Source organism: Bidens hawaiensis, unplaced genomic scaffold, assembly GCF_021521415.1.
Source record: "Bidens hawaiensis isolate Kalapana, Puna unplaced genomic scaffold, B.hawaiensis_p1.1 tig00011466_1, whole genome shotgun sequence".
Taxonomy (NCBI): domain Eukaryota; kingdom Viridiplantae; phylum Streptophyta; class Magnoliopsida; order Asterales; family Asteraceae; genus Bidens; species Bidens hawaiensis.
In genome coordinates, this window is record NW_027491894.1 from 476,071 (window position 1) to 501,938 (window position 25,868).

The 25,868-nt window shown below is 35.2% G+C and overlaps 4 protein-coding genes, 1 non-coding gene and 1 pseudogene across 5 annotated transcripts; 1 reads left to right on the top strand and 5 right to left on the bottom strand.

Moving 5' to 3' along the window:
- The first annotated feature begins 49 nt into the window (after window positions 1-49).
- Window positions 50-121, top strand: TRNAH-GUG (transfer RNA histidin (anticodon GUG)). Its single transcript has one exon. It is a non-coding gene; the product is annotated as a tRNA-His (tRNA).
- Window positions 122-392: 271 nt separating this feature from the next.
- On the bottom strand, window positions 393-5,207 carry LOC143538085 (folate transporter 1, chloroplastic-like). Its single transcript, XM_077031719.1, has 11 exons — window positions 5,111-5,207; window positions 4,925-5,001; window positions 3,138-3,214; window positions 2,918-3,008; window positions 2,759-2,852; window positions 2,015-2,088; window positions 1,806-1,913; window positions 1,637-1,708; window positions 1,014-1,034; window positions 798-870; window positions 393-721 (listed from the first exon to the last, which is right to left on the bottom strand). The coding sequence occupies exons 1-11, from the start codon at window positions 5,205-5,207 to the stop codon at window positions 648-650; spliced, it is 858 nt and encodes a 285-aa protein (XP_076887834.1). The 3' UTR covers window positions 393-647.
- A 1,144-nt stretch (window positions 5,208-6,351) lies between these two features.
- LOC143538026 (uncharacterized) lies at window positions 6,352-8,443 on the bottom strand. Its single transcript, XM_077031666.1, has 2 exons — window positions 7,775-8,443; window positions 6,352-6,724 (listed from the first exon to the last, which is right to left on the bottom strand). Exon 1 carries the CDS (start codon window positions 8,304-8,306, stop codon window positions 7,776-7,778), a length of 531 nt encoding a protein of 176 aa, XP_076887781.1. The 5' UTR covers window positions 8,307-8,443; the 3' UTR covers window positions 6,352-6,724; window position 7,775.
- Window positions 8,444-12,120: 3,677 nt separating this feature from the next.
- Window positions 12,121-13,611, bottom strand: LOC143538027 (uncharacterized). The gene is made up of 2 exons (XM_077031667.1): window positions 13,273-13,611; window positions 12,121-12,566 (listed from the first exon to the last, which is right to left on the bottom strand). The coding sequence occupies exons 1-2, from the start codon at window positions 13,540-13,542 to the stop codon at window positions 12,348-12,350; spliced, it is 489 nt and encodes a 162-aa protein (XP_076887782.1). The 5' UTR covers window positions 13,543-13,611; the 3' UTR covers window positions 12,121-12,347.
- A 4,410-nt stretch (window positions 13,612-18,021) lies between these two features.
- Window positions 18,022-19,609, bottom strand: LOC143538086 (putative FBD-associated F-box protein At5g56390; annotated as a pseudogene).
- A 3,022-nt stretch (window positions 19,610-22,631) lies between these two features.
- LOC143538087 (uncharacterized) lies at window positions 22,632-25,036 on the bottom strand. The gene is made up of 2 exons (XM_077031720.1): window positions 24,817-25,036; window positions 22,632-24,749 (listed from the first exon to the last, which is right to left on the bottom strand). Exon 2 carries the CDS (start codon window positions 23,856-23,858, stop codon window positions 22,632-22,634), a length of 1,227 nt encoding a protein of 408 aa, XP_076887835.1. The 5' UTR covers window positions 23,859-24,749; window positions 24,817-25,036.
- Between the last annotated feature and the right edge of the window lie 832 nt (window positions 25,037-25,868).

Sequence of the window (25,868 nt, forward strand, 5' to 3'; positions counted from 1 at the left end):
TTGATACGTCATAATTCATAAATTTTTAATAATATTAAATTCCATCTATGTGGCTGTAGTTTAGTGGTAAGAATTCCACGTTGTGGCCGTGGAGACCTGGGCTCGAATCCCAGCAGCCACATCACCATTTTTTATTGTGTCTTCTATTTCTTAGTTTTGATTTAATAATTTACATACATTGATAACTACTTACAAAAATACTATACATGTTATTGTTATAAAGAATTTAAATATAATATTTTATGAACTTTCAAGTGTAAAACAGGTAAGTAAAAGAATTAATGTTATAGACATATAATTTAAATAAGCTGGCTAATACTTGTAATGTATTGCAAGAACTACATATAAACAAATAAATATGCAAGCATTATGTTTATAACTGCATACTCGACTTATTCCAAACATGACGGGCCCCACGAAAGAACGCTTTTTCTAGGATGTGACGAGTTCAATGGATCATGATGATCAAAAACACCACCAAAATTGAAAAAAATGCATTATATTGAGTAAATTAGTAAACATTTGGTTACATGTTCATACATACACATCTAACAGTTCATGTCAATTTGTACCAAATTGGGATATCAATCAGTCCCTCATCTTTGACTGTTTGAGGAATTTAAGAACATTTTCATAGACAATGAAAGTTATAGAAGCTGCAGGAAGCGTTTTGAGAAGGTTTGCTGTAAAGCCTCCATAAAAGCCTTTAATACCCTCCAACCTAAACAAGTATCAAGCAAGTTTTCAGTTTATGAAATCAGGATAAAAGTTTTTTATTTTTAACTCGAGATACTCACCGAGCCGTTTTCTCCAAGGCCTGCCCACTATCTGTGTATCTTGAAACCCCATACTTATTCGGCCGCTGCTACACTTCAAAAAAATCAAAACTTGGATACCCGTCTTTTCATTTTCAAAACCGTTTAAATCATTTTTAAAATTTTTATGAAACTTATTAATTATGAAGTAGTTGAATAATGAAGTAGAAAACACAAAGATTTAAACGTTTGTGTTACCTGTAGTCGAGCACGAATGACCTGATAAAGTTAACATGAACATATGAGAAACAATTAGAAATTTAAGCTATTTGATAGTTCCTAATTATGCCTCTAAATGAACCAAACATTCATTCGGCTGGAAGTTCGTTTATTTTATAAACGATTGGATATGAACAAAACTAATGATTCATTTAGTTAAACGAGCGAACATGAATACATGTCTCATTCGTTCATTTAAGCTCGTTTATGTTTGTTTGTTTACATTCATCTATTTTCTTTGGCTTACATTTGTTTAAGTTCATTCGTTTATATACATATCAAAAGGTCATAGGCTCGTCACATTTTAGTCAAGTGTCGTGAAATTAAAATATCACATATTACATATTAGTCTAGTTTTATTGATTTTTAGGCTCAACAGATGATGCTAACGTTAACTTAGAATTAGTATTCGCTTGGTTATGCTCGTTCATCTATATTTAGTTATATATGTCCATCCGTTTGTGTTCGTTTATGTTCATGAACCGTTAGTTTATACAATTAACAAACAAACATAAACGAACACGAACACACTCGTTTTCTAAACGAGCAAACATGAACACTGTGTTCGCTCGGCTCGTTTACAGGCTTATTCCTAATCCTACCTGGAACGGATATGTTGCAAGTATGGCAGCCAGTTTAGAAGAAGCTCCTAAAGTTGCATAATCAACTGTAGTCTGCAAGAAAAGTTTAACTAATTATCAGTAGAAAAGGTACCAAATATATATATTAATATCTTTGAAGCTTCAAAAATCATTCACCATATGAACTTACCAATAATTTAGAACTTTTAGCAACGGACGGGTTTTGTTTATGCCTAAAATCAATTATAAGTTTACGAAGCTCCTCGTATGCTGTAAACTGAATGGCACCATGAGTGACCTGCAAGAGAAATAGCACAAGCAGATTACACACCACATAAACAAGATAATGTAACATGTCTCGTATAACATATTGACAGAAATAACGATACCAAATCTAACCAGAAAAAGTCCAGGTAAAAGCCCTTTGTATAATGCCCTCCATCCTTCATCTCTTAATATTGTTTTGAAAGCATCTGCAATCATATAATGGATAATAATGTCAGTGGCATCCATCCAGAAATTATGTTCCAGTTTGTGACAAATGAAATTGCCTGGATTCAAGTATCGTCACGACTGGGTTAGGGATGTCTTATGGGATGTGGTTAGGCGTGCAGGGATCTCAGCCAAGAAAGAGACACATGTTAACTTTCTGACTGATCCAGGGAAGATCTACCCTGCGTCCTGCGGACGTTCTTGTGTTTGGCTGGGCAGGGGGTAAGCACGCGTGTGTCGACCTCAGTGGGGTGTCCCCATTGGTGGGGCTGAGAGACAGTGGCTTCGTTCCGGGACAGACGGTTTTGAGGGCGGAATCTAGGAAGGTTGCTAAGCATGAGGCAGTGTGTTTGGAGAATCAGCACGTGGTCATTCCATTTGCCTTCGACACATTTGGATCCCTAGCTCCCGAGGCGGTTCGCTTTTTGGAGCGGGTGCAAAAGGTGGTCCACAGTGACTCGCAGAGCCCGAGGAACCAAGGATTGATATTTAGTAGAATAGGCTTTGCGATTCAAAAGGGGATAGTTGGGCAACTTGTTGCTCGCTTACCCATTATCCAGATGTAGCTTGGTTTGTGTTAACATTGGACCAAATATACACTTCATGTTCTAAAAAAAACAAATGAAATGAAAAACGAGAAATCGAGCGCACCGTTAAAACCAGAATATGGAGGGCCCTGATGTTGAGGAGTTTGAAGTTGTAATCTTGTTTTAACAACCCAAATAGGATTGGTAAGAAGACATACCTGAAAAAGTAATTATTTTGATATTATAACAAGATAAAGGTAAAGATGAAACGCAACAAACTCACGAGTCCTCCTGCTTCTGCAGCCGAAGCAAGATGAATATATGTGCTTGACTTGTCTTTATTTGCCATATATCTTTGTTTGGCAGTGTTATAGCTATAAACAGGAAATATGATATGTTAAGAATTAAGAAGTCATATATGCATTAAAAAGCATAAAAATCTTGAAAATATAACAAACAGTATTGACTCGTCTAAGTTAGTTACGGGCTCATACTTCACTTACAAGTAGAAGTATAGACCCCATGAGATAGTTGAGCCTAAGACTGCAGGATTAAAGCCAGCATATAATCCTCTCAGACCCTGTAAAAATAATAACAAACAGAACACTTGAATGACTTTAAAATTTAGATTGATCAATTAGAGATGTGGTTGACAGTCTTTATCAAATGTGTTGATCTTTGAATCCAAGATTTAGATTATTCAGAATAGAATTTTAATAGTACTAGACAGATTATTCCTCTTTTATATGCAGGGGCATTTATGTCCTTTTGATATATTAGTTTGTTACACTTTGTATCTATAGGCCGTATCTATTGTTCCCTTTCTTCATGCTCCTATATAGGACTGTAAAGAACCAGATGTTCAGTTTACTATTCGTGAACTGTTTGGCGGGAAGTTCATTTATTTGATAAACGAATGAACATGAACAGATTTATTTTGTTATGGATGAACATGAACACCATGTTGCGTTCGTTCATTTAAGTTCATGATTATGTTCGTTTATGCGTTCATTTGTTCACTTGTGTCCGGTCGTTTTTGCTCGTTTAACTGATGTAATTTTATAGATTATGGGAGTGCGATAGGTCGGTTGCACATTTCACTTCCCGATTTTGACATTAGCGGTTTCTCTAATAAAGACAACGCCCCCCTAAAGCCCAACATGCTTTGGCGAGTGCCCTTTATAGTGGAATCATCAAGAGTTTGGGAATGAAGTTTGATTTATCCCCTCGTTAGAAAGCGGTGTTTGAGTGTCTTCGGGCTCAAGATTTCTTAAGTGTTCTCCCTATTGAAGGATTGGGCCAACATATGTCGGCTTTGGAGTACCGGGCCATCCTGAAGTATCGGTTAATGATCCCTTTGTTTCCGGTAGATGAGCCGTGCCCGGTTTGCCATAAGGTTTGTTAGGATTCTTTTGGCGAGCATGCGGTTCACTGCAAAGAGTTGTCTGGGTTTAAGTACAGGCATGATTTGGTGAGGGATGTTCTATGCGATGTTCTTAAACGAGCCGGAATTTCGGCTAAAAAGGAAGCCCCCGTAAACTTTCTTACGGATCCTTCAGATCTACATTACGACCGGCCGATATACTTGTTTTTGGGTGGGTAGGGGGAAAACACGCTTGTGTCGACCTCACAGGAGTGTCCCCTCTTGTTGGGATTAGGGACACTGGATTTGTAGCAGGCCAGGCAGCATTGAAGGCGGCATCGGGCAAGGTTGCCAAACATGAGAGAGCTTGTTTAGAGAATCAACACGTGTTTACCCCCTTCGTCTTTGACACTTTTGGTTTCTTAGCTCCGGATGTCGTGGACCTTTTGAATAGGGTTCAGAAAGTTGTGTATAGTAACGTATCAGCCCATAAGAATCAAAACTTTGTTTTTAGTCGGATTGGGTTTGCTATCCAAAAGGGGGTTGCGGCGCAGCTTGTTGTCCGCTTACCTGCCACTTCATTGTAAATCGTTTGGATGTTTCTATGAAATATAAAAGGAGCCAATAAGATTTATAGATTTAAAAAACAAATAAATATCTTAAGTAAATAAGAACCCATATATATATATATATATATATATATATATATATATATATATATTTGTTTAGATTTTTAACAAACGAACATAGACAAACACGAGCATGTTCATTTTTTAAACAAACAAATTTACATGAACAACATATTTGTTCTATTAATGTCGGTGTTTGTCGTTTACATTGTATACATACATGAATTATATATATACACAACATCTTACAGATCATATTATTTATATATTAATCAACAACGAGTTGAAATAAACGGACCTCTAATCGACCGATGGTAAAGAGAGCATGAGGAGTGTGTTTGTAGCTGGGAAGGTTAGGGTTCCGACCATCATAAACTGTACAATTATATATTAATCAACCATTAATAATAAACAATTTAATTATTATTTACGTACAAGATGAATAGAATTGACAGAATTTAGCCGGGACCTTGGAATCTGGTACGGACAACATCAAGAGGATGAGAAAAGGTGACGGTAGCAAGTCCGGCGAAGGAGCCGGCGACGGCGTTCTCCCATTTCCATTCCAACGTCGTCGTCATCGTTGGTTACTTTTGCCGTTGACCGTTGCGTTCGTTGCATGCATGCATGCATTTAGGTCACTCCCATCTTGTTGTTATGTAACGGTATTTAGGAAAAATGGAAAATCACATCATAGCTAAAGAAAAAGATAGATTGCTTGTATCGTATTAAAACAAATTAAACTATTAATATTAACAAGGTAGCAAAACTTTTCGCAACGTGGCAAGCAAGCGCAGCAATGTGAATGAACGACAATAAACCCAAAAATGTTTAAGACGACATGTACTAGGTAGGTCAAACCATCATGATAGTTGACGCAAATTCGTTTGGTATTGGGTTACGAGCCCGAAACTAAACAAAAACACAAATTCGTCAACGTCCAATCCAAGTACAACAATTTAACATTTTTATAACAAAAAAAAGACATTACGGCAGTGAAACGTATGTTAGCTAGTTTTAGCTCTAGACCTTGCTCCATGCTTCAGCAGCTAGGTAACTGTTGGAATGCGCTTCATTAGAACGTCACTATCGACACGAATTTGGTTGGTATCAAGGTGCCATCACTATATCGTAAACATAAATTAGTAGCCGTCACCACCCACCCCAAAACAAAACAAAAACATGTTGACGTGACACCTCCAAGCCAGCAACTTGACCCAATCAATATATGGATTGCTCTTTTGTGACACCGACCATGCATTTTAATCTTCTATAACATTGAGCTCTTTTTAAGTGGCGTTAACATAGTTTTAAGATATTGAGGTAAGAAGTATTTTGGTAAATAAATTTGTCAAATTTTTCTAGAACGAGCCATCACTTGCTATACATGTTTTACATTATTTTAGCACACGGTTGTTGGGACTAGAAAGTTTGGGACCAAACATATACACTACATATATGATATACATAACCAACCGAACTTGTTTGCGAAAGGTTGATAAAACCTATACTATATTATCTTGTATCAGGTTATTACATTCCAACGCGCCTTATCAAAACGAGCTATATTTTGCTTACAAATATTTAAAAAACATGACAAGTACGATTTTTTACTAAGCTTTTGCACCCAGACCTACCAGCAGTGTGTTTTAAACCAAACTTGTTGGTTAAATCAAGTTGTTAACACTATTAAAAGTGATCTTGCTGATAATTCATATACTAAAATCTTGATGAACTTTAAATAAATCGGACCAAAAGTAACAACAATAATAAAAAAAAGATTCAGGAGATCAATCCCGATAGTTTTCCCAGGTACAAAACTGTTCAAAAATCTGCAACATAACGCAAGGAACATCACCTGCAATTCGTTAAAATTATTTTGGAGGGGGGAAACTAACCTCAGACACTAAATCATCTTAAAAAGGATAATCATAATTCCTACAATAAAAACTTACGAGCTTACATGATGCTTTACGCGCATATAAATTTGACTAATTGCTTCTATAAAAAGAAAATCGCGTATGCGAATCTGACATGATCTACGTTTGAAGATGAGGATGATAATGCGTATGAAAAACTTGCACTCTTGACAAAAGGCCTGCATATGAAAGAAAGTAATTTTTGTTAATAACATGTAAAATGGTTAACGGTAAGTTTGGTTTTGTTTTAAAAGGCGTGAGGCGCTTAAGGCCCTCCAAGCCGAGTCACGAGGCAAAAGAGACAGCATTTTTCGTTAAAAAAAAGTAGTAGCATTTTAGGCATTTTGTCTAAAGATTAGCGTTCAGGGAGTAAGAAGGTGAGAATTATGGCCCGTTATAGGTAATGGCATACGAGTCAAGTTGGATGGTTAGATAATATTTTATCTATAACTAAAGAGTGTCAACTTGATCGAAAGTCCCCAAATTATATTCAAATGCATAAAACCTCACGTAACAATATGGTTTTCCAGTCATATTTAACATAACAAATCAACACAGAAACCAATCCATTCAAACCCACACTAAAAAGGTACCATGTTCTACTCTAGCGTAGTTTTCTAGCTCTATAGCTTTCATCCTTTACAAACTATGAGTACCACTAAAGAATCATCAACAAGAAAAAATGCACAAGTTGGACCATTATAGAACATTAACCTCAAGCATATCCACGTTAAGTGAATAATAAATACAACAAAAACATACAGAAAATCGCCCCAAACATATACGTTATATAAAAACAATAATAAAACAATCAAACACCAACTTATCATAATAACGTGAGTTGATAGTCTAACATACCAAGAAAATAATGTATTCAATACAAACCCCTAAAAAGCTAAATCAAGGAGTGTTCACTGTCCGGTTTTGACAAAAATTCTAGACTGAACCGATAAGTCGATAACTACAGTTTCAGAAAATATCCATCAAACCGTCCAGGTTGGGCAGAAAACCTCACAACCAACCCAAACCAAACAACATAACAAAATTACCTCGTTTCGTAACAACTTTAGCCCCAATCAAAACCCTATAAGTAGTAGTATTCGCAATAATTCTAGACCGAACCGCTAGCTACAATTTCACCTAACATCCAATCAAACCAGTCGGGTCGGGTAGACAAACCTATGAACCAAAATTACCATCACATATCTTTCGAACATAAACAAAATTACCTCATTCCATGACAACTTTGGCCCCGAGCGCCTTCATCTTCTCGATAATCTTCTCCGCCTCGTCTTTCGGCACGCCTTTCTTCAACAAGGTGGGAGCTTTCTCCACCAAATCTTTCGCCTCCTTCAAACCCAAATCCGTAAACGTTCTCACCTCCTTAATAATCTTAATCTTCGACCCAGAATCAAACCCACCTTCAAGCTTCAAATCAAACGCCGTCTTCTCCGCCTTCACTTCCGCTTTCGCCGCCGCACCACCACCACCGCCGGATCTTACTCCGACCTTCAACCCCGGCATCATCACCGCCATTACCGGCATCTCGTTTATACCCATTTTCTTACGCATTACCTCCGTCAAATCGGCTGATTCAAGAAGCGTTAGATTCATTAGCTCGTTGACGATTTCGGATACCCGATTGGATGGTGTTGGATTTGATTGTTGGGTGTTTGGATTTGAGCATAATTGTCGGATTAAATTGGGGGTTTTGAGTGATGGGTGAAATTGGGCGATACGGTGGAAGATGTGTTTGTTCATGATTGGTGTGTGATCATGGAAGATGGTGATCGGAAATGAATTAAGGGTTTTAGAGGCTGACGGCGATAGGGTTTCAAGGTTATAAAAAGTTTAAGGGTGAGTTTTGGACTTGGGATAAACACTAGGGATGTTTATGTACTTTTATCACTTCTTTAACTGGGACTGGGTGATAGTTGTGAGACTACTACTAATAAGAAGCCAGACGGGTTAAAAACAAAGGGGTTGTTTGTTTACATCTGAATGGAACCATTCAGATATAAACATCTGATTCATTCAGATTTCAGACTGTGTAGTTCCAAACAGAAAAATATCTGAATGGTTAAAATTATGTATGAATCATTCAGACTTATTGTTGTTACTGAATGATACAGAGGTTCATTCAGATCTGACTCATTCAGACCTGAATGAACCAAACAGCCCCAAAGTCGAGTAAGCAATAATCGAACCATTAACTAAAACTAATGAAACTGAACCGAAATTAACCAAAAGTCGGTTATCAGTTAAATTTGGTATCATCGGTTAACTGAAATGACGTATTCATAGTTACATATATTTCTAGCTTTTCACCTTTATTTCATGTATTTTATGGAAAACTGGATTTTAATAATCCCAACTTAATGCAGTTGATAATAATTTCAACTTAGAAAATAGCTGTCACCGGTCCCAACTTTCAAATTATTTGTTTTCATTAAACCTCCGTTATAAAAAAGTTAACGGCGTTAAGATTTTTACAAATTTCAAATTGATGTTTTAAAATTTTTGATCAGAATGATAATGGGAATCAATTGATGTGAAACTTAACTCGAAACAGTAACAACTTGATTTTTGTTAATTAAAAGTTTAAACACCGGAATTGAAGCATCCATTAGTCGTTTGGACCACCGTTTCGAGTTATGTTTTACATCAAACGATTCGTATTCTCATTCCAATCAAAAGTCTTAAAACATTAATTTGAAACTTGGAAAAAAAATTAACGCCGTAAAATTTTTTTAACGGATGTCCAATGAATACAAATAGTGTGAAAGTTGGGACCGGTGACATCTACTTTCTAAGTTGGGATTATTATCGGTCAGCTGCATTATGTTGGGATTATCAATGGATTGATGGAAAAGAAATTAAATTGGGGGAAAGAAAAAAATTATTGTGTTTCAGAGGTTTTTTTAAAAGAAGGCAAACAAATGAGATAAGAGAAAATTGTGTTCCCGAGTTTCATTAAATGAAAGAAAAGAAAATAAGGAGAAATAAAGAGTAAATTGGAATGAATTGTTTTCTTTCCAATTTGAAAAGAAATGGAAAGAAAGAAAGAAAATGTAATAGGGGAAAGAAAATAAAAGAATTTTTCTTCTTTCTTTTCTTTTCTCTTATTTAATTGAACTCAGGAACGGAACGTAAGTTTGAGATTATTAAAATCCAATTTGTCTTTTATGTATTTATATCTCCACTTTATGTATTTCAAAGTAAAAAAAAATTACCTTAAAATTGATGTTGGATATTAACCAAATTGAACCAAAATTTATAAAATTAACCGAATAAACCGTACCAATTAATCAAAAACCGATAGGTTAAATTAATAACCGAACTATATCATACACACCCCTGAATCCGAAGTCTCATACCCTGAATGAGATTTAAAGCCAAGCCACCATCCTACAATTCCTATTCACATACCACGTATATAAGAATCTTTAACATGATAAGGTTGGTTTGTCTTCTCTCGCACATTATTGTTCCTGAAATGCCAAATCACCTAGAAGGTTGTCATAACTCATAACAATGGCATGTAACATTCATTTCTACTCTTTAATTACTCTTAAATATGTTTACAGTATAGCTTTTTAATATTTTTGTGTTATGATGCTAAAAAAAATTCTTACCTTTTGTTATGTTATTAATTATGATTCCTTGTGTCACACACTTTATGATTTATGGGTGGTATAAACTTCATGACAAAGAAAGGTTTTTGAAATTGAGGGTCTTAATAAGAACAACCTATCTAACTCATAGCTAGAAAACTCTGTTACCAATTTATAAAGTTTTCTTTATTTAAAAACAAACAAAAGTAGTAAACCATAATATTTGATTTTTAACATCTAAGAATGTTTATTTTATAGGAGACAAACTATAACTATTATTAGTTTATCTAAGTTTGGAATAACCTTAATCTTAAGCAAAGGTATGTTATAATTTTGAAGAAGGGATTTGTGGAGATTGCCGACATAGTTTAGTATACTTGTTACTTAAGTGTCCTTCAATTCAATGTTAGTTAAACCTGCCACACACTTGTCACACTTACATAGGGGTTGCAATAACGTTAAAATCAATGTACAGTCAGACGCTTTTGGTCCATAGCATTTTAATACAACTTATAATATGATATAGCAAAGGGAAAATTCCCATAATAGCCCATTTATAGAATGTGTTTCCAAGTTTATGTCCACTAATTCAAGTTTCCAACTTTGTCCTTTTCGTATCTCGTAGCCGACGACATGATAGCGAACACCGACGATGCGTTACTGAAACAAATAGGATAACGACACGTGGCCGGAATCTGTGTTGACGATGTGTTATATTGCTAACGTAGGGTAACGGCGATGTGTTATGTTGCTAACGTAGGATAGCAGCGATGCGTTATCACAAACGCATCGTGGAACCCTTGTGTTGTCATAACAAGGTAGCAACAACATAACGTATCGCCGCTACCCTACGTTAGCAACATAACGCATCGTCAACCCTATGTTATTCGTAACGTAGGGTAGCAGCGATGCGTTATGTTGCTAACATAACGTAGGGTAGCCACGATGCGTTATGTTGCTAACGTAGGGTAGCAGCGATGCATTATCCACTAACGCATCGTCGACGACCTATTCCGGCCAGATTCCGGCCACGTGTCGTTATTCTATTTATTTCAGTAACGCATCGTCGGTGTTCGCTATCATGTCGTCGACGACGAGATAACAAAGAGACATTTTAGGAAACATATTCTATGAATGAGCCATTTTAGAAATTTTTCCTATAGTAAATGGTTTGAAAATAGAATCATTTATTACTTGGATAGTTGGACCAGTCTTAATTACCGTTGAATAGGACTAAATAACATTATCATGTGATTATTAATTTTAGAAAGAGTTACCAAGGTTTAATGTTTAATAGTAACAAGTTTATAATTTGTGATTTTGATTTTGTAATAAATTTGTGTTTACAGCTAACTTTTACTAAAAATTTTGTCAAATCCGTATGAAATAACAGTACCACTTGTATAATTTCAATCTTACTCACGAAATTAAACCCCCAAAATCATGGTTTCAAATTACGAACAGGTCACAAAAGTGTATTTTTTTATGTTAAATCATGTGATTTATATTTTAAATTAAAAAGTATAAATGCTGTACCACACCCCATCACTGTCATTTTTCTTACCTAGGTTTTTTTTAAATATTTTTTCTTCTTTGTGTCACTATTTATTTGAGTTTTTTGGTCGGTCTTAAAGTTTTAGCATTTTTTGGAATTTTTTAACGTCCGCGATTACTTTTATTTTATTTTTTATCAAGTTCCCTTATATATTTCTTAATATACGTCTTCACGCTTCACTTTTCCGTGGTTTTCATATTTATTTGTAAATACATCGATCGTTTCAAGAAGTGTTGTCTGGTTCATAAACCTAACTAGTCAGAAACCGACTGGTCTAGGTGGTTAAACTCATTCTAGCTAGCTCCATTACCACCTTTAATTAGTTCATTAAAAAGCTTATTTGATGTTATTTTTTTCTCCAAAATAGACAAAATATAAGGAATAAAAGAGATGAGACAAACATATGTATATAACACTTCGCTTCATCATATTAACACAAACCACAACCCAAACATACAAAAGTAACCACCAAATTAAAAGTACCAAACCATGCCTTGTGTGTCACACAACCAAACACAAAGCAGATTATTATAGCATCATGCATATATATATAACACATATATATACATGATGATACAACATAGTTTATAACTATATATATTTCATGTGTATATATATGCAACACAAAGATCACTAGTGACCCCCTGGCAACTTCTCCTTGATCTTGTCCATAATCCCTTTCTTCTCATGTCCTTCAGTACTGCCTTGATCATATCCATACCCGCCACCGCTGCCTATGTTGGATGTATTCTTGTACTCATCGCCGCCGTGATCACCGCCGGGCAGCTTCTCCTTGATCTTCTCCCCAAGTCCTTTCTTCTTCCTTCTTCCCCCCTCTCCATCACTCTCCGACTGCATAATTAATCATAACAATCGTTAAGCAGTAATATATATAATCGCTAGCATGATATTTTTATATATGTAACGGATATTACTTTTTTCGACTAATTCTTGTGAAAATTTACTTTTATATGTAACATACACTGATTGAAGACCGAATCCTAAAACATTAATAAACTTACAAAGTTTGATAAAAATATCAGTTATCTTTTTAAAAGGTTACCTAACGATATATTAATTTATCGGTGGGTATGGTCACTTTAGAAAAGGATCAACTATGTGTGCACTATACACACCGTCTAAGATCTAATCTCACACTGTTTCAAACGATCGACTGTCTGGATAGAAGTTTGATGATCGTTACAATCAATGTTTTTCAAAGTTAACGGTCATCTAGATAACGACCATTCTGATCAATAATTTTTAAAGTTAGATTTTGATTTTGTTTTTGTTTTTGTTTTTTTATTTTTATCAAAACAACGTTTGAGTGTCCGTGAACAGTTGTTTGATGGGGGTGTGAAATCAGAAAAGGTGATAAGGTAACGTAGCTAGCATGACTCCTTTAAAAGCCACTACTTTTAGCTTTAGTGGTTAAAACTATAAATTATCGTTATTTATGTATCATGTGATCCGACTTAAACCAAAACGAATATGCAAAAATAATATTTCATAATTCATATTATAGACTATTAAGATTGATCTTAATTAAATCACTTACAGAGCTAGAACTACCACTTCCAGTACGGTGAAGGAAACCACCACCACCATGCTTCCCTTCTTCATAACCCTGACCGGCCACCCCACCTCCAACGTTATAACCCGTGGTGGCGGAGTGATGATTGCCCCCCATACCACCAACATTATAACCTTCAGTTGACGAGTAACCCGGTTTCTGACCATGGCCGTACCCCTCCTCCTTCCGGCCGTATTGTTCGCCTCCGTATCCCTCCTCCTTTCGGCCGTATTGTTCGCCTCCGTATTGCGCCATTTTTGGAACTACAAGTGATGATTGAAAGTGTATATATATAGTAAATGTTTGTAAAGGCAAAGGATGAGAAATGAGATGGGATTCAAAGGGGGCTTTATAGGAAGGAGATGGGTTCGTGTACGTGGAGGATTGAAGCTGCATGGCATGAGGATAACCGTACAAGTGCGAGATTGTGTGATCACGTGCCACGTTATCCCTTGGAAGGTTCTGATTAAGGATACAATGGTAGGTCGACATTTGTAAATTAATGTCGGCAGAGGATATTTGTGGAGCAGGTTTTTTCGATAAGGTTTTGGATTTTTTTTTAAATTAATCACCGAAATAGTTTTATTGATAATAATAATAATAATAATAATAATAATAATAATAATAACAATCGTCTTGGTATTTTAGAATTAACAAATAGTCTTGACTTTACAAGTCTCATTACCAACTACGTCACTATTTTCCTTTTATTTTGATGGTCTAAAGTGGATTAAAAATCTGAGTCCCGTTACGTACTAAAAAGCGGGTTCGTGTTTTTTAAAATTTTATTAATTTTTTATTAATGAATTGGTTATTTTCAAAACTAAATTACTTTCACTTTTTTAAATAATCTATTTTATAACATAAACTGATAAAATGATTTGTTACATAAAAGAAACTAACCATAATGTAAATATATTGAAAAAACATCAAAAAACTCACACATTGGTAGTGACCAAGACAAATGTTTACATTTATAATTAAGATAATTTTAAATTTAACCTTATAAACTCGAAACAGATTTTGACATGCAAAGTACTGATGCTCAGGTTTTTCTTTTCTTTCTTTATATATACATATAAGCTCATGATATTGAAGTACTTTTAAATTAAGAAAAGCGATCACTAATAAATATTATTTAATAAATCCTTATTGCGAGAAAATACAAATTTATCTAAAATCTTAGAAGAGCATACATTTTTTCGTTTTTTAACTCTAAGCAAAACTTATTTACGTTATATATATCTCTTCTTTTTTAGAGGGGCCCAAATTTTGTTGGAAAAATATCAGGAGTTTATTTTTTCTCGGTTTATTGATTAAATAAAATGTTGTATTCGGTACAAGACAAAATAATTAGTTAATAGTTATGCAAGTCGGTTATGATTTTTTTCTTAAAACTTCAAGAGATTTTGACAAGTGTACGGTGCTATTCATCAAGTAAAGAACATGGGTGTGGACTGGGTATAATTGGTCAAAGAAAGGTGATGTGGCACAAAATATTGATAGAGATATACCTTGCATATCTTTGGTGGTGGTCCAGAAATTTTTGTTAATGAGCAAAAAATAATGAGTCAGGTTAAAAACTACATTAACATACCAAAACTTTAAACTCCAAGCTCAAGAGATATGAACTAAAATGTTACAGATCCAAAAGTTTTGGATTAATACTATTTTACAAGTGAGAAATAGAGAATGCCGGAAACTATTCAGTCATTACTGGTAAAAAACTAATAGTTACCGAAAGCGCTCCTTCTATATTTGTGTGTTTTATAAAGACTAAAATTGTAATATTTAAAATTTACTAGAAACTGAAATCTGAAATGATTTCTCGAATACAATTTTATTTGCCTCGTGAAGTAAATAAAAAATGGCATAATAACTTTAAATCCGATATTTTTATTACATGTTTGGAGCAATTACAATTATTTACAAGGTCGACCAACTTTTTTGATTATCCAAACGATTGTCCAATTGTGGCATCCCATACTATAGTAACGTACAATTATTCATAAGGTCGACCAACTTAATACTTGTTTTTCTAGTTGTTAATATGAGAACTTGAAAAACAATGTATTTCGTAATGAAAAACCAGACCCAAATATGTATAAAACAATATTACGTTGTGGTTAATCATCACTATATGTTCAAGTAAATCTCATTATGTTTTCCAGAATTATTAATACATAAAAATTAATTAGTACAAAAATTTAATCAAAAATGCCGTGACTTAATACTTGTTTTTCTAGTTGTTAATATGAGAACTTGAAAAACAATGTATTCCGTAACGAAAAACCATATCCAAATTCCAAATCTGTATAAAACAACATTACATTGTGGTTAATCATCACTATATGTTCAAGTAAATCTCTTTATGTTTTCCAGAACTATTAATACATACAAATTAATTAGTACAAAAATTTAATAAAAAATGCCGTGTGGCTACTGGGATTCGAGCCCAGGTCTCCACTAAACTACAGCCACATCAATGAAAAGGTATGGCTCAGTTCTGGACTCCTGGTAAAACAATACATTTTGTACAATCAGTTAAAATTAAATTATTAAATTACTTCATTATAATCTTTTTTATCGTCTAAAAATATTAATAACGTTCTTTGTAAAACAATACATTTTGTGAATTATGATACAACTAAATCAAGAATAGTAAAGTTGCCGGTCACTTATTTTATTAGAGCTTAATGTTTAGAATTTAGGATTTAAAAATCAAGTAGCAAATAAAACATTAGTTGCTACCTTGTAATTTATTTGAATGTAATATAAAAACTTAAGAGAAAGACAAAAGACAAAATATTAATCTCAACATAAATATTTTGTTAGGGGCAATATCTATAAACGATGGAAATTATTACAAAACTCCTCTCTGTATTTAACTACTGGCAATAAGCCCGCACGATGTTGCGGCGACGACAAAGTTTTAATCTTATCACATAAAACCATAATTATAGTAACAAGCCTTAAAAAACGAAAATTATGATCAAAGAAGGGTGGTTTGAGGAAAACAAAATTGATGAAGCCTAACCGCTAGATTGAAGGAAACATGTTTATTTATAGCGTATGCATTAAATGTTTTACATAATCATCACAACTTGTACAGTGATGCATAGCAAACTTTTATATTATAATTGATAAGTCGATATTGAGCAAAATTATCAAAACGAACAAAAATATGTGCGTCGCAACGGTAAGTCGGTTTTTTTATATATCATAATATATTAGAAAATATGGATATAACGAGACTTTTAAATAAAGTTGTCAAATTACAAGTTAAAGATAAAGGGGGCAATCACATAATAATTTTATAAATTTACAAAAGGTAATAAAAGTTAAATGTTAATTTTGTAACTAATTTAAATAAAATGGAAAGACACGTAATATTTAATGTCACAATGATCATTTTACACATCTTTAAGCTTATACTATGTGATTTATAAGTAATCATACTATTAAAAGCAACACTCTTACTTTTTCCTATCACTCTTGTATTTCATACCGGGTGCCCCTGCGATGTCGCAGGGTATGCGTGTAAACACAACATTAAACGCTTAACCGGTATTAGTACGCACCTAACCTCGCATCGACATGCGTGTAACCCAACAATAGTGTGTGTAACGCGACATCGAGCGTGTATATGGTGTCGGCACACGCTTCACGCAACAGTTGTACATGCGCAAACCGGTGTCTGTACACGCGTAACCGGTCTCAACCAGACCTGAACCAAATTTAACTTTTATGTATCATGTGTTTTGTTCATAACCATTTCTGACCCACGACCCGAACCCACTCGACGTGGCCCGTTTCCCGGTCCTTACTGGTAATCACAACACGTTAAGTTTTTAAAATTAAAAAAATATAGCAATATCATACTCAAATTAAAGAGCATAAAATGTTCGTTTTTATGGAGATTTTTTTTTGGAAAAATATTAACATGGAAAAAGTTATGGCCGTTTAAAAGTCGTAGGGGTAGTTAATTTAAAATAAGAGGGTAAATGTGAAAATATTATATATATTAACAAAATGTGATTAAAATTAAAGGACTATACTTGTAAATATTTTTGAATCAATATTTGTTTGTTAAGCGTAGAAGAGATTAAAAAGTCAATATTACCCCTAAAATCTCATATATTTATGTATTGTATATTGTACATTGTGCATAATTAATTGAACCTCTTAAAATTTAAGAGGTCCTTCATTCCCTCTAGTAGAGATAGAGATTTTTACAATATAGGTGCATTGACTTAAATCATAAAATAAATTACTCTTTATTTAAATAAATGCAAGAATACTTCTAGCCCAGCCCAACTTTTAGAATATTTATTTGGGCCAAGACAAACAAATCCAAATTTTGTTACTTGTCAATCATCATTCATCAAGCATAAAGAAATTGACATATAACTCCGAATTTAGTAATGTTAGGTATGACACTACACAACAAGCCGATGGGATCGAAGAACGCAAGGAGATGCCAAAGAGAATTAAAGTTACCTCTACATCAAGCAGATGAAGCAAAAAACAAAATAATTTAACACTTATAATATTTGAGGTAGGTTCATTAAAAAGAAAATGAACGATATATTGGTATATGTATGAATTGAAGTAAAGAAGACAAATCAGTGAGCAAAACTTTACTCAAATTTTTTTGTGCATTCTAAAACTTGAAAATGAACCTGGATTGACTTTCAACAGAAAAATATTCCTCTTCTAGCAAAGCAAATGCATTTAAGATAGCCTCCTCGCGACCTCATGGGGTTTGTTTTGTACCCATACGCCAAAGAAGGAATCTGGTGACTTGGGCAGCAAGTAAGATTTCAGACCTGGAACAAGCTCCAACAATTCCCTCAACAACCTGCATGGGCGTTGGAAAAACAAGCATGGATTGCGAAAAGATACAAGACGCAGCTTCAAACACTTCAACTTCGGGAAAGGTGGTGAGGATCCATTTAGAGGAAACAGTGCGAGTAAATGAACAACAGGCGAGAATAGTGTAAGCGATCTGGCATTGTGTAAAAGAATTAAACAACATCAGCAGATCATCAAACATCATCCTCTCTTTCTCTTGGCGGTAATAACCATTGTAGTCGATGAACACTGTCTCAAGAATAGGAAAACTACCTGTCAAGTGCGGAATATCACTCCCCTGCCAATCGAAATATTTAAGTTTTGGAGTCGTGAATTCACAGCGACGTACAGACTGCCCTCTGTCGTACAAGATGGTAAATTCTGAAAGTTGTGGTGCATGTACGTTCAAAGCATTGCCCTCCGTTGTAAGAGGACAAAAGCTCAATCTTAACTTTTCTAGCGCAGCAAACCCTGAGAAAGGATCAAGATCCCCAATAGTTACCTTTGTGAGATATAACTTGGTGAGATTCTTGAATGATCCTACCGATCTTGGTTCCAAAATCGTGCAACCCGCAATACTTCCACTCGTAAATTTCAAGCTTGTTATTGAATCCGATGACCCGGTCGACCAACTCTTGATGTCTTGGATGTTTCCTTCCTCTTGGCGCCGACAACCATTGTAGTCGATGGACATTGTCTCGAGAATAGGAAGACTACCCGTTAAGTGCGGAATATCACTCCCCTGCCAATCGAAATATTTAAGTTTTGGAGTCGTGAATTCACAGTGACGTACAGACTGGCCTCTGTTGTAAAAGATGGTAAATTCTGAAAGTTGTGGTGCGTGTACGTTCAAAGCATTGCCCTCCGTTGTAAGAGGACAAAAGTGCAATCTTAACTTTTCTAGCGCGGGAAACCCTGAGAAAGGATCAAGATCCCCAATAGTTACATTTTTTAGATATAAATTGGTGAGATTCTTGAATGATCTTACTGATCTTGGTTCCAAAAACTTGCAACCTGCAGTACTTACACTCATTAATTTCAAGCTTGCTAGTGTATCCGATGACCCGGTTGGCCAACTCTTGATGTCTTCGATGCTTGCTTCCAGTTCTTCGACACCGTGTGAAAACGCGTAATCGAAAACTAGTTGTGAAATCTCGTCGCCCCTGTCTCCAAAATGTTTGAAGGTTAACTTATCCAACTTCACGGATTGACGACCAGATAAAGCATTGATGACAAAGTAATCGTAACCATAGGAAGTGAAATTGAGAACCGGAATACAAGTCCATGTAGAGAGCCATGATTTGGATAACACCAATGTTCGAACAGCTTGCCTGGAGTCAAGACAAGAAAGAATGCGAAGCCGCAGGGATTCTGGCATGTTTGATAGCCTATCCGCCATCGTCATTGTTTCTTCTTCTTCTTCTTCTTCTTCTTCTTCACATAACCTTTGGAATCTTTTAACAGGCATGTCTCTCGTTCTGCATGCATGCAATGTCCAAGGTAAAAATTGTTGTCCTGAAGTTGGAAGTAACATCCAATTACATTATTAAAAATTAACGTTTATTTGTCCTCTGTTAAATAAATACCCCTAAAGAACCCTTAATCTTCTTATTGATTGTTTAGCATCCTTTTTAAGATTTTTTTTTATTACTAAATTTTGTAACATCATTAATAAATAAAAAGAGAGCACCATTACAATAAGACGACGAGCAACAACTTACACCACAACCCCTTTTAAATGGTAAACTAAAAAAAGGCTTTAGAGTTTGAAAGTATTTAAACCCGCTAAACCCTATTTAAAAATTCCACGGGGATAAGACACCAACAAAACAAATGTATTATAGTCAAAGAGAATAAACACATGTTAGATTCCTGGGCTAAGACATCAAACTCTAAAGATCTATAAAGATAGAATCTTTCAAATAAATATTAATCGCCGATTATGAAGAAAGGATTAGCAATTTCTGTCAGTGACAAGTGAATTCGAAAGATCTAGAAAGATACAATCTATAAAATAATAATAATAATAATAATAATAATAATAAAAATAATTGCCGATTAGTAATTTCGATGACAATTGAGTTGTGAAGATGCAATTTTTGAAAGAGTTAACTGTGAATATTCTAACCTCAATCGCAGATTCAGGGCTCCAGTTTTCAGCAATTTCGTTTTGTTTGTGGTCGATGGATGACCGTATTTATATTAACGAAAGAAAAGGTTGAGTCGGTTTAATTGAAAAAAAAATTAATAAAAAGAAAAATGCAAGTTTTATCCTTTATAAAGGAGATATTTACGGAACTGGTGCTTTTTTTTTTTCCTTTTTAATACAAATTGCATTTTCATTCTTTACTAGGTGTCATACCCGGCGCAGTCGTATAGCATATCAATCCGTGTGGAACGGTTGGAGTCGAGATGAATTCGATTCGTTGTTGGTTACGACACTGAAAATAAATCAAAAGGAAATTTTGTTAATGGTTAAATACAACAAATTAATATAACAAAAGCTGCGTGTTGTGGTAGCGATTCCGACGCGAATTTGATCGGTATTAACTCATGGTACTGAAAGTAAAGCAACAATATAATTTTGTCTACACCACAAATACAACAAATAAACATGTTAAAAACAAAAAAGAAAAAAACTAAGGTGGAAAAAAAAACCACAGGATCGACTAAAGAAAAGCCCCCAAAAAAATAGCACAAAATAAGTCCGTCTTACGACGAACTAATACAAGTCCGATCGGTTTCAACGGTAAAAAAACCTACGCCCTGTGGTGACGAATAAAGAAAAATAACTTAATCCGTGCGTTACGGTGATGAACTAATGCGAATTCGATCAATGTCGACGTTAGTTAATAAGCTAAAAAGTATAGCATATAATTCTAGTTTTAGTTTTAGAACCAAATCACCAATACAATTGCGTCCAACAACGTATTGAAAACAAATAAAAAAAAAGTATGTCACCACCCAGAGCAAGCATGAGTCGAACATGTGTAGAAGAAGTCACTAAGACTTAATCTACACTTTATAATAAAGGAAATTATGATGGGACATATGCCCCCTTCTCAATTACCCCGTCTTGTATTTTCCCGCTCATACCTTATATATGGTTTGTTTTTCACGGGTGATTAATACTACAAAGTTCCTACTCTCCCGCAAAGGCTTTATCGGCTCAGGATTCATATTTTTCAGCCCCTTCTTTGTATCCAACATATTTATCACGCAGAACAGCTCCTCCGATCCATTACACACAAATTTAACTTTCCCAATTGTTGGTTCTGTATCATGACAAAGCAAAATCAGGGTTTCCAATAGCGAGATATACAATCATAGTTATGTGTTATACTTCTCAAGGTAAGTCATATCTGTGATTGTGATTACAAATTACCTTCTTTGTTTTTTTTAAAGGGAAATTGATTTTTATTGGTTCTAACTATTGCCTTTTGGTTATTGTCGGCCCCAGCTATCAAATTGTTCACTAATGGTCCCAACTTTTAATGTATTTGTTCCTAACGGCCCGTGGCTAGCAGAATCTTAACGACGTTAGTTTCAAGTCCCAACTTTCAATTTTTTGCCAAAAAACACCACCTGTGTCACACCCCAACCTATGGCGGAACATGCTGGGGCGCGACACTGATTGTATCATAGCTCAGAAGACACTAAGTTATTCATTCATATATCAAGTTCAAAAGCACAAAACATAGTTTCAAATGAAATACCGTTACATTTAAATATTCAAAACATAAATAACTTAAAATAAAGTTTTCTTCAACCATCAAAGCAACCTAAGGTCTCATCTACTTCCAATACTTGATTCATCCGATAAAGCTACTTGCGTCATGCGTAAAAATATATATTTTTGTCAACATAAAGTTGAGCAAGTAAACCACAGTTTTTGAGTATATATAATGTTAAATTGACAATTCCATGCAATAATCGTGAATCACTACAACTAGTATAACAATAAATAAAAGTTGTCTTTTCAACCGAATCGTATTGATAGCGATTTACTCTGACGGCGTATGATCATACTAATGAGGATGAGGATGAGGTACCAACCAACATAAAAATAAACACATAGTCATATTCGCGCATAACAACTAATCGAGCAATTACAATTATGCATATAACGGAATTGTAGTGAAAACAATAAATTGATTTTGAACGCATAACGCCCCCAAAATTGTAAAGCGGTTAAAAAAATGGGATGTGAATTTACTTACCTTATTAAGTACGGTAAACGAGGACAAGATAAATAAAGAAAAGTCTAGGATGAAAACGGTCAAGCTCCTCGAGATTCACCGACACTCTTCCTAGATGTTAATAACAAGAATTAAATATAATCTTAGCGAAATACTAATATTTATGACGGGTTATGAGATTCGATATAGTTGTGTTTAACATTAAAATATTATTAGATCTATTTCATTAATTATAAGGGTAAAATTAACGTTATTGTTGTTGACGTTATCCTTATTATAATATAATAAGGTTCAAACATTGTGTTTTGGGTTTTTCTCGGTTTGTGGGGGTAATTTACCTTGAGATTCTATCTTGCTCACCGAGCTAGCAAGCTGAGCCATTTGTTGTTCCAAGTTTTTGATGCTAGCTACAGTCTTCTGCCGGAGAGTGTGAGTACTTGTGGCTAGAATTTTCACGATGTCTTCTAACGACATACCTGATCTACTCGCTTGTTGTTGTGCGGGTGTTTGTTGTTGAGGTTGGAAGTTATGTTGTTGAATAGGCATTTGGAATGGAGGTTGTGAGTGATATGGTGGAGGTCTTTGCAAGTAGCTCATATTAGAAGTATTTCCCCAATTCTGATTACCTCGGGGCGGCTCATAATGTCTCGAATTTTGTCCCGAGTAACCTCCTATTGCTTGTGCTTGTTCAACATATTCTTGTAGTGTGGGGCACATATTAGTAGGATGCCCAAATTGTAGACATATACCACAAGCTCGGGCTTTTGGTTCCGCACCCTTACTTTTTAGTTGCATGACGACTCTGGTTAGTTCAGCAAGTTGAGTTTCAATGCGAGGAGTGTTCACTTCATTTACTCCCCTTGGTGTGTCATCATACCACCCATCTTCTTGTGCCCAATGTTTTGTATCTTCCGCTATAGAGGTGATCAAGGCTCGAATTTGAGTTGGTGTTTTATCCAGTAGAGCCCCTCCACTAGATGCATTTATTAAACGTCTCTCCATCGGTGCCAATCCTTCACAAAAGTACTGAAGGAGTTGATTCTCGGATATGCCATGTTGGGGGCACCGTGCACATAATCTTTTGAACCTTTCCCAATACGTATGTAATGCTTCCCTTTTTGCTTGTTTGATCGCGATAATTTCTTTACGTAGGAGTGAGGCTTTAACTTCCGGAAAGTACTTATCTAGGAAAAGTCTTGCAAGATCATTCCAAGTGGTTACCGACCCCGGTGGTAGGTAATAGAGCCACTCTCTTGCTGAGTCTTGGAGAGCAAAGGGGAATGCCCTTAGCTTGATTTGGTCTTCAGTAATGTTGTGTGGCTTCATGCCGGAACACACAACATGGAACTCCTTAAAGAACTTGTGAGGGTCTTCATTTTCTAAACCTCGGAAGGAGGGTAATAAGTGAATGAGACCGGATTTTAGCTCGAAGTTCTCCATAGCAGGGTAGTTGATGCAAAGTGGTTGTTGGGTGACATCATGGGTGCCCCACTGTCTAAGGGTTTGTTCAGCTGCCATGGTAGTGGTTTCAGTTGTGAGTTTGGTTGTTGGGTAGGTGATTGTGGTAGAGTTATTTGCGGTGATATGGTTTCGGGTTCACTTGACAAGGGGGTGTCTTGCCTAGTGTTGATGACGGGAGATGAGGATGTAGAGTTTGAGGAGCTTGCTGACTTCTTTTGGAGTTTTGCTTGCTTCCTTAATTTCTTTGTTGTTTTCTCTATCTCCGGGTCAATATCAAGCGGTGTACCTGAGCGAAAAGATCTGGATGTACCTGAATGAAAAAATCTTGGCATAAAACGGTTAAAATCGTCGTATCCCCGGCAACGGCGCTAATTTGATGGGTGTCGAATCCAACAAATAAAATAAGCCAACTTAACACACTAAAAATAGTATGAGCGAAAGTAAGGTTCGTGTCCTCAGGGATACAGATTAACTAAATTATACCAAAAATATTTCAGGTCCAGACACGATTCTTTTAAAGGGGGGGGGGGGGTTGATTTAAACTAGAAATTGATGAAAACAATATATTATAAAAATTCGAATTCAGATATATAAAAACTAATTCCAACACTAAGGCAATTATTTGATTTAATTATAGCTTATGATCATTAACAATTATGGTGTAATGATTTTTAGTTAAATGGTTTGTATAAATACTAGACGTCATGCCGTTCGGACATCCACTCTATCTAATGTCTAACCACACGCCGCTCGGTGATTAGAGCCAACCCGCTACTCCAATCTCACGCCGTTAGGATCTTGGTGTGCGGGTTGCGTGCTAGAAGTATCGATTATAATTAAACACTCACGCCGTTCGGAGTGTTTAACTAGATCATGTGACTCTATAATAATTTTGGGTTCATAGACAAACTCAAAACATTATTTGTTCCTTTTACCAAAACTTAAAAACTGATAAGGGTTTTAAATGTTGATGAACATCATTAGAAAAATTAATAAGGTGATCAAGTTTATTAACAATCTAATATATACCGGAATAGAACCGGATTAAAGATCAAGAATCACACAAACAAACCAATTAAACAAACGAATCACATAACTGTTTCACATAAGTTTTGAAGCAAAATCAAAATACCATAGTGTTGAAATTAAATGGATCTAGCCGGACATGGTGGCTAAAACAATCAAAACGTTCAATAAACAAAACATTAAAGATAATACAGCTTACAAAACAAGAAACAAAAACCCAAAGGTTGCATGTTCTCTGCCGTCAAAACGATGATGATGAAGCCCCCCCTTGATGAGATAAAATGATCCCTATTTATTTAAACCAATTTATTCCTGTAGGTTAGTTGCAAACATACGGCCCATCATTTTCTAATTAATCCAAGTCCACCCAATCTCTTCATTGGTCACTCGTATGCATTCATGCCATCCCACTTTATCCACCAACTTAAGTTTAAATCTTAATGCAATCCAAATCAATTTAATTTAGATATCCTTCTTTTAAGCTTATAGATCAACCACATATATATTTAACTGACATAACTTGCTCCAATTATAATTCTTCATCCATCAGCTTTCAAGTTAGGCAAGTCAACCCTTCAATTTAGTTGATCGTCTTAAATCATTATGTCTCGTAACCGCTCCGCACCTACAAAACGACAAAAACAATCCAAAGTAGACTCCGCTCCACAAAATAAATGTTTCACAAAATAATTTGATATATGTACGATAAATGCATTAAATATGGCGAAAATTGAGCGTTTAAGTGTTATAAAACATGCCAAAAAAATGCAACTAATAGTAATAAAACAGGAGAAAATAACTAAACTATCATGTCATATAACAACAAATAATATGAAATAATTAGTTTGGGACTAGTTTACCCTCCGTCCTTCGTGAAACCCTTGCTGAAAACTGCCTCGACCCATAACCGCGGTCACATCAGCTCGATCATGCAACTCGGCCGAGCAATCAATGTCCTCAACAACCAAAACGGACCGGTTCGCAGTGGCCACCAACAACCTTCGCAGCCCGGAGTTTGACGCAATGCCGGTCAAGTCCAAG

What these genes read in the sequence shown, in the direction of transcription:
- LOC143538085 (XM_077031719.1), bottom strand. Translation starts at nt 5,207, where the DNA reads ATGACGACGACGTTGGAATGGAAATGGGAGAACGCCGTCGCCGGCTCC. An exon ending in TTTTACCTGGACTTTTTCTG is followed by an intron (nt 1,914 to 2,014) that starts GTTAGATTTGGT and finishes TTTCTCTTGCAG; the next exon opens with GTCACTCATGGTGCCATTCA. An exon ending in CTAAAAGTTCTAAATTATTG is followed by an intron (nt 1,709 to 1,805) that starts GTAAGTTCATAT and finishes CTTTTCTTGCAG; the next exon opens with ACTACAGTTGATTATGCAAC.
- LOC143538026 (XM_077031666.1), bottom strand. Translation starts at nt 8,306, where the DNA reads ATGAACAAACACATCTTCCACCGTATCGCCCAATTTCACCCATCACTC.
- LOC143538027 (XM_077031667.1), bottom strand. Translation starts at nt 13,542, where the DNA reads ATGGCGCAATACGGAGGCGAACAATACGGCCGAAAGGAGGAGGGATAC. An exon ending in GAAGTGGTAGTTCTAGCTCT is followed by an intron (nt 12,567 to 13,272) that starts GTAAGTGATTTA and finishes TTAATTATGCAG; the next exon opens with TCGGAGAGTGATGGAGAGGG.
- LOC143538087 (XM_077031720.1), bottom strand. Translation starts at nt 23,858, where the DNA reads ATGGCAGCTGAACAAACCCTTAGACAGTGGGGCACCCATGATGTCACC.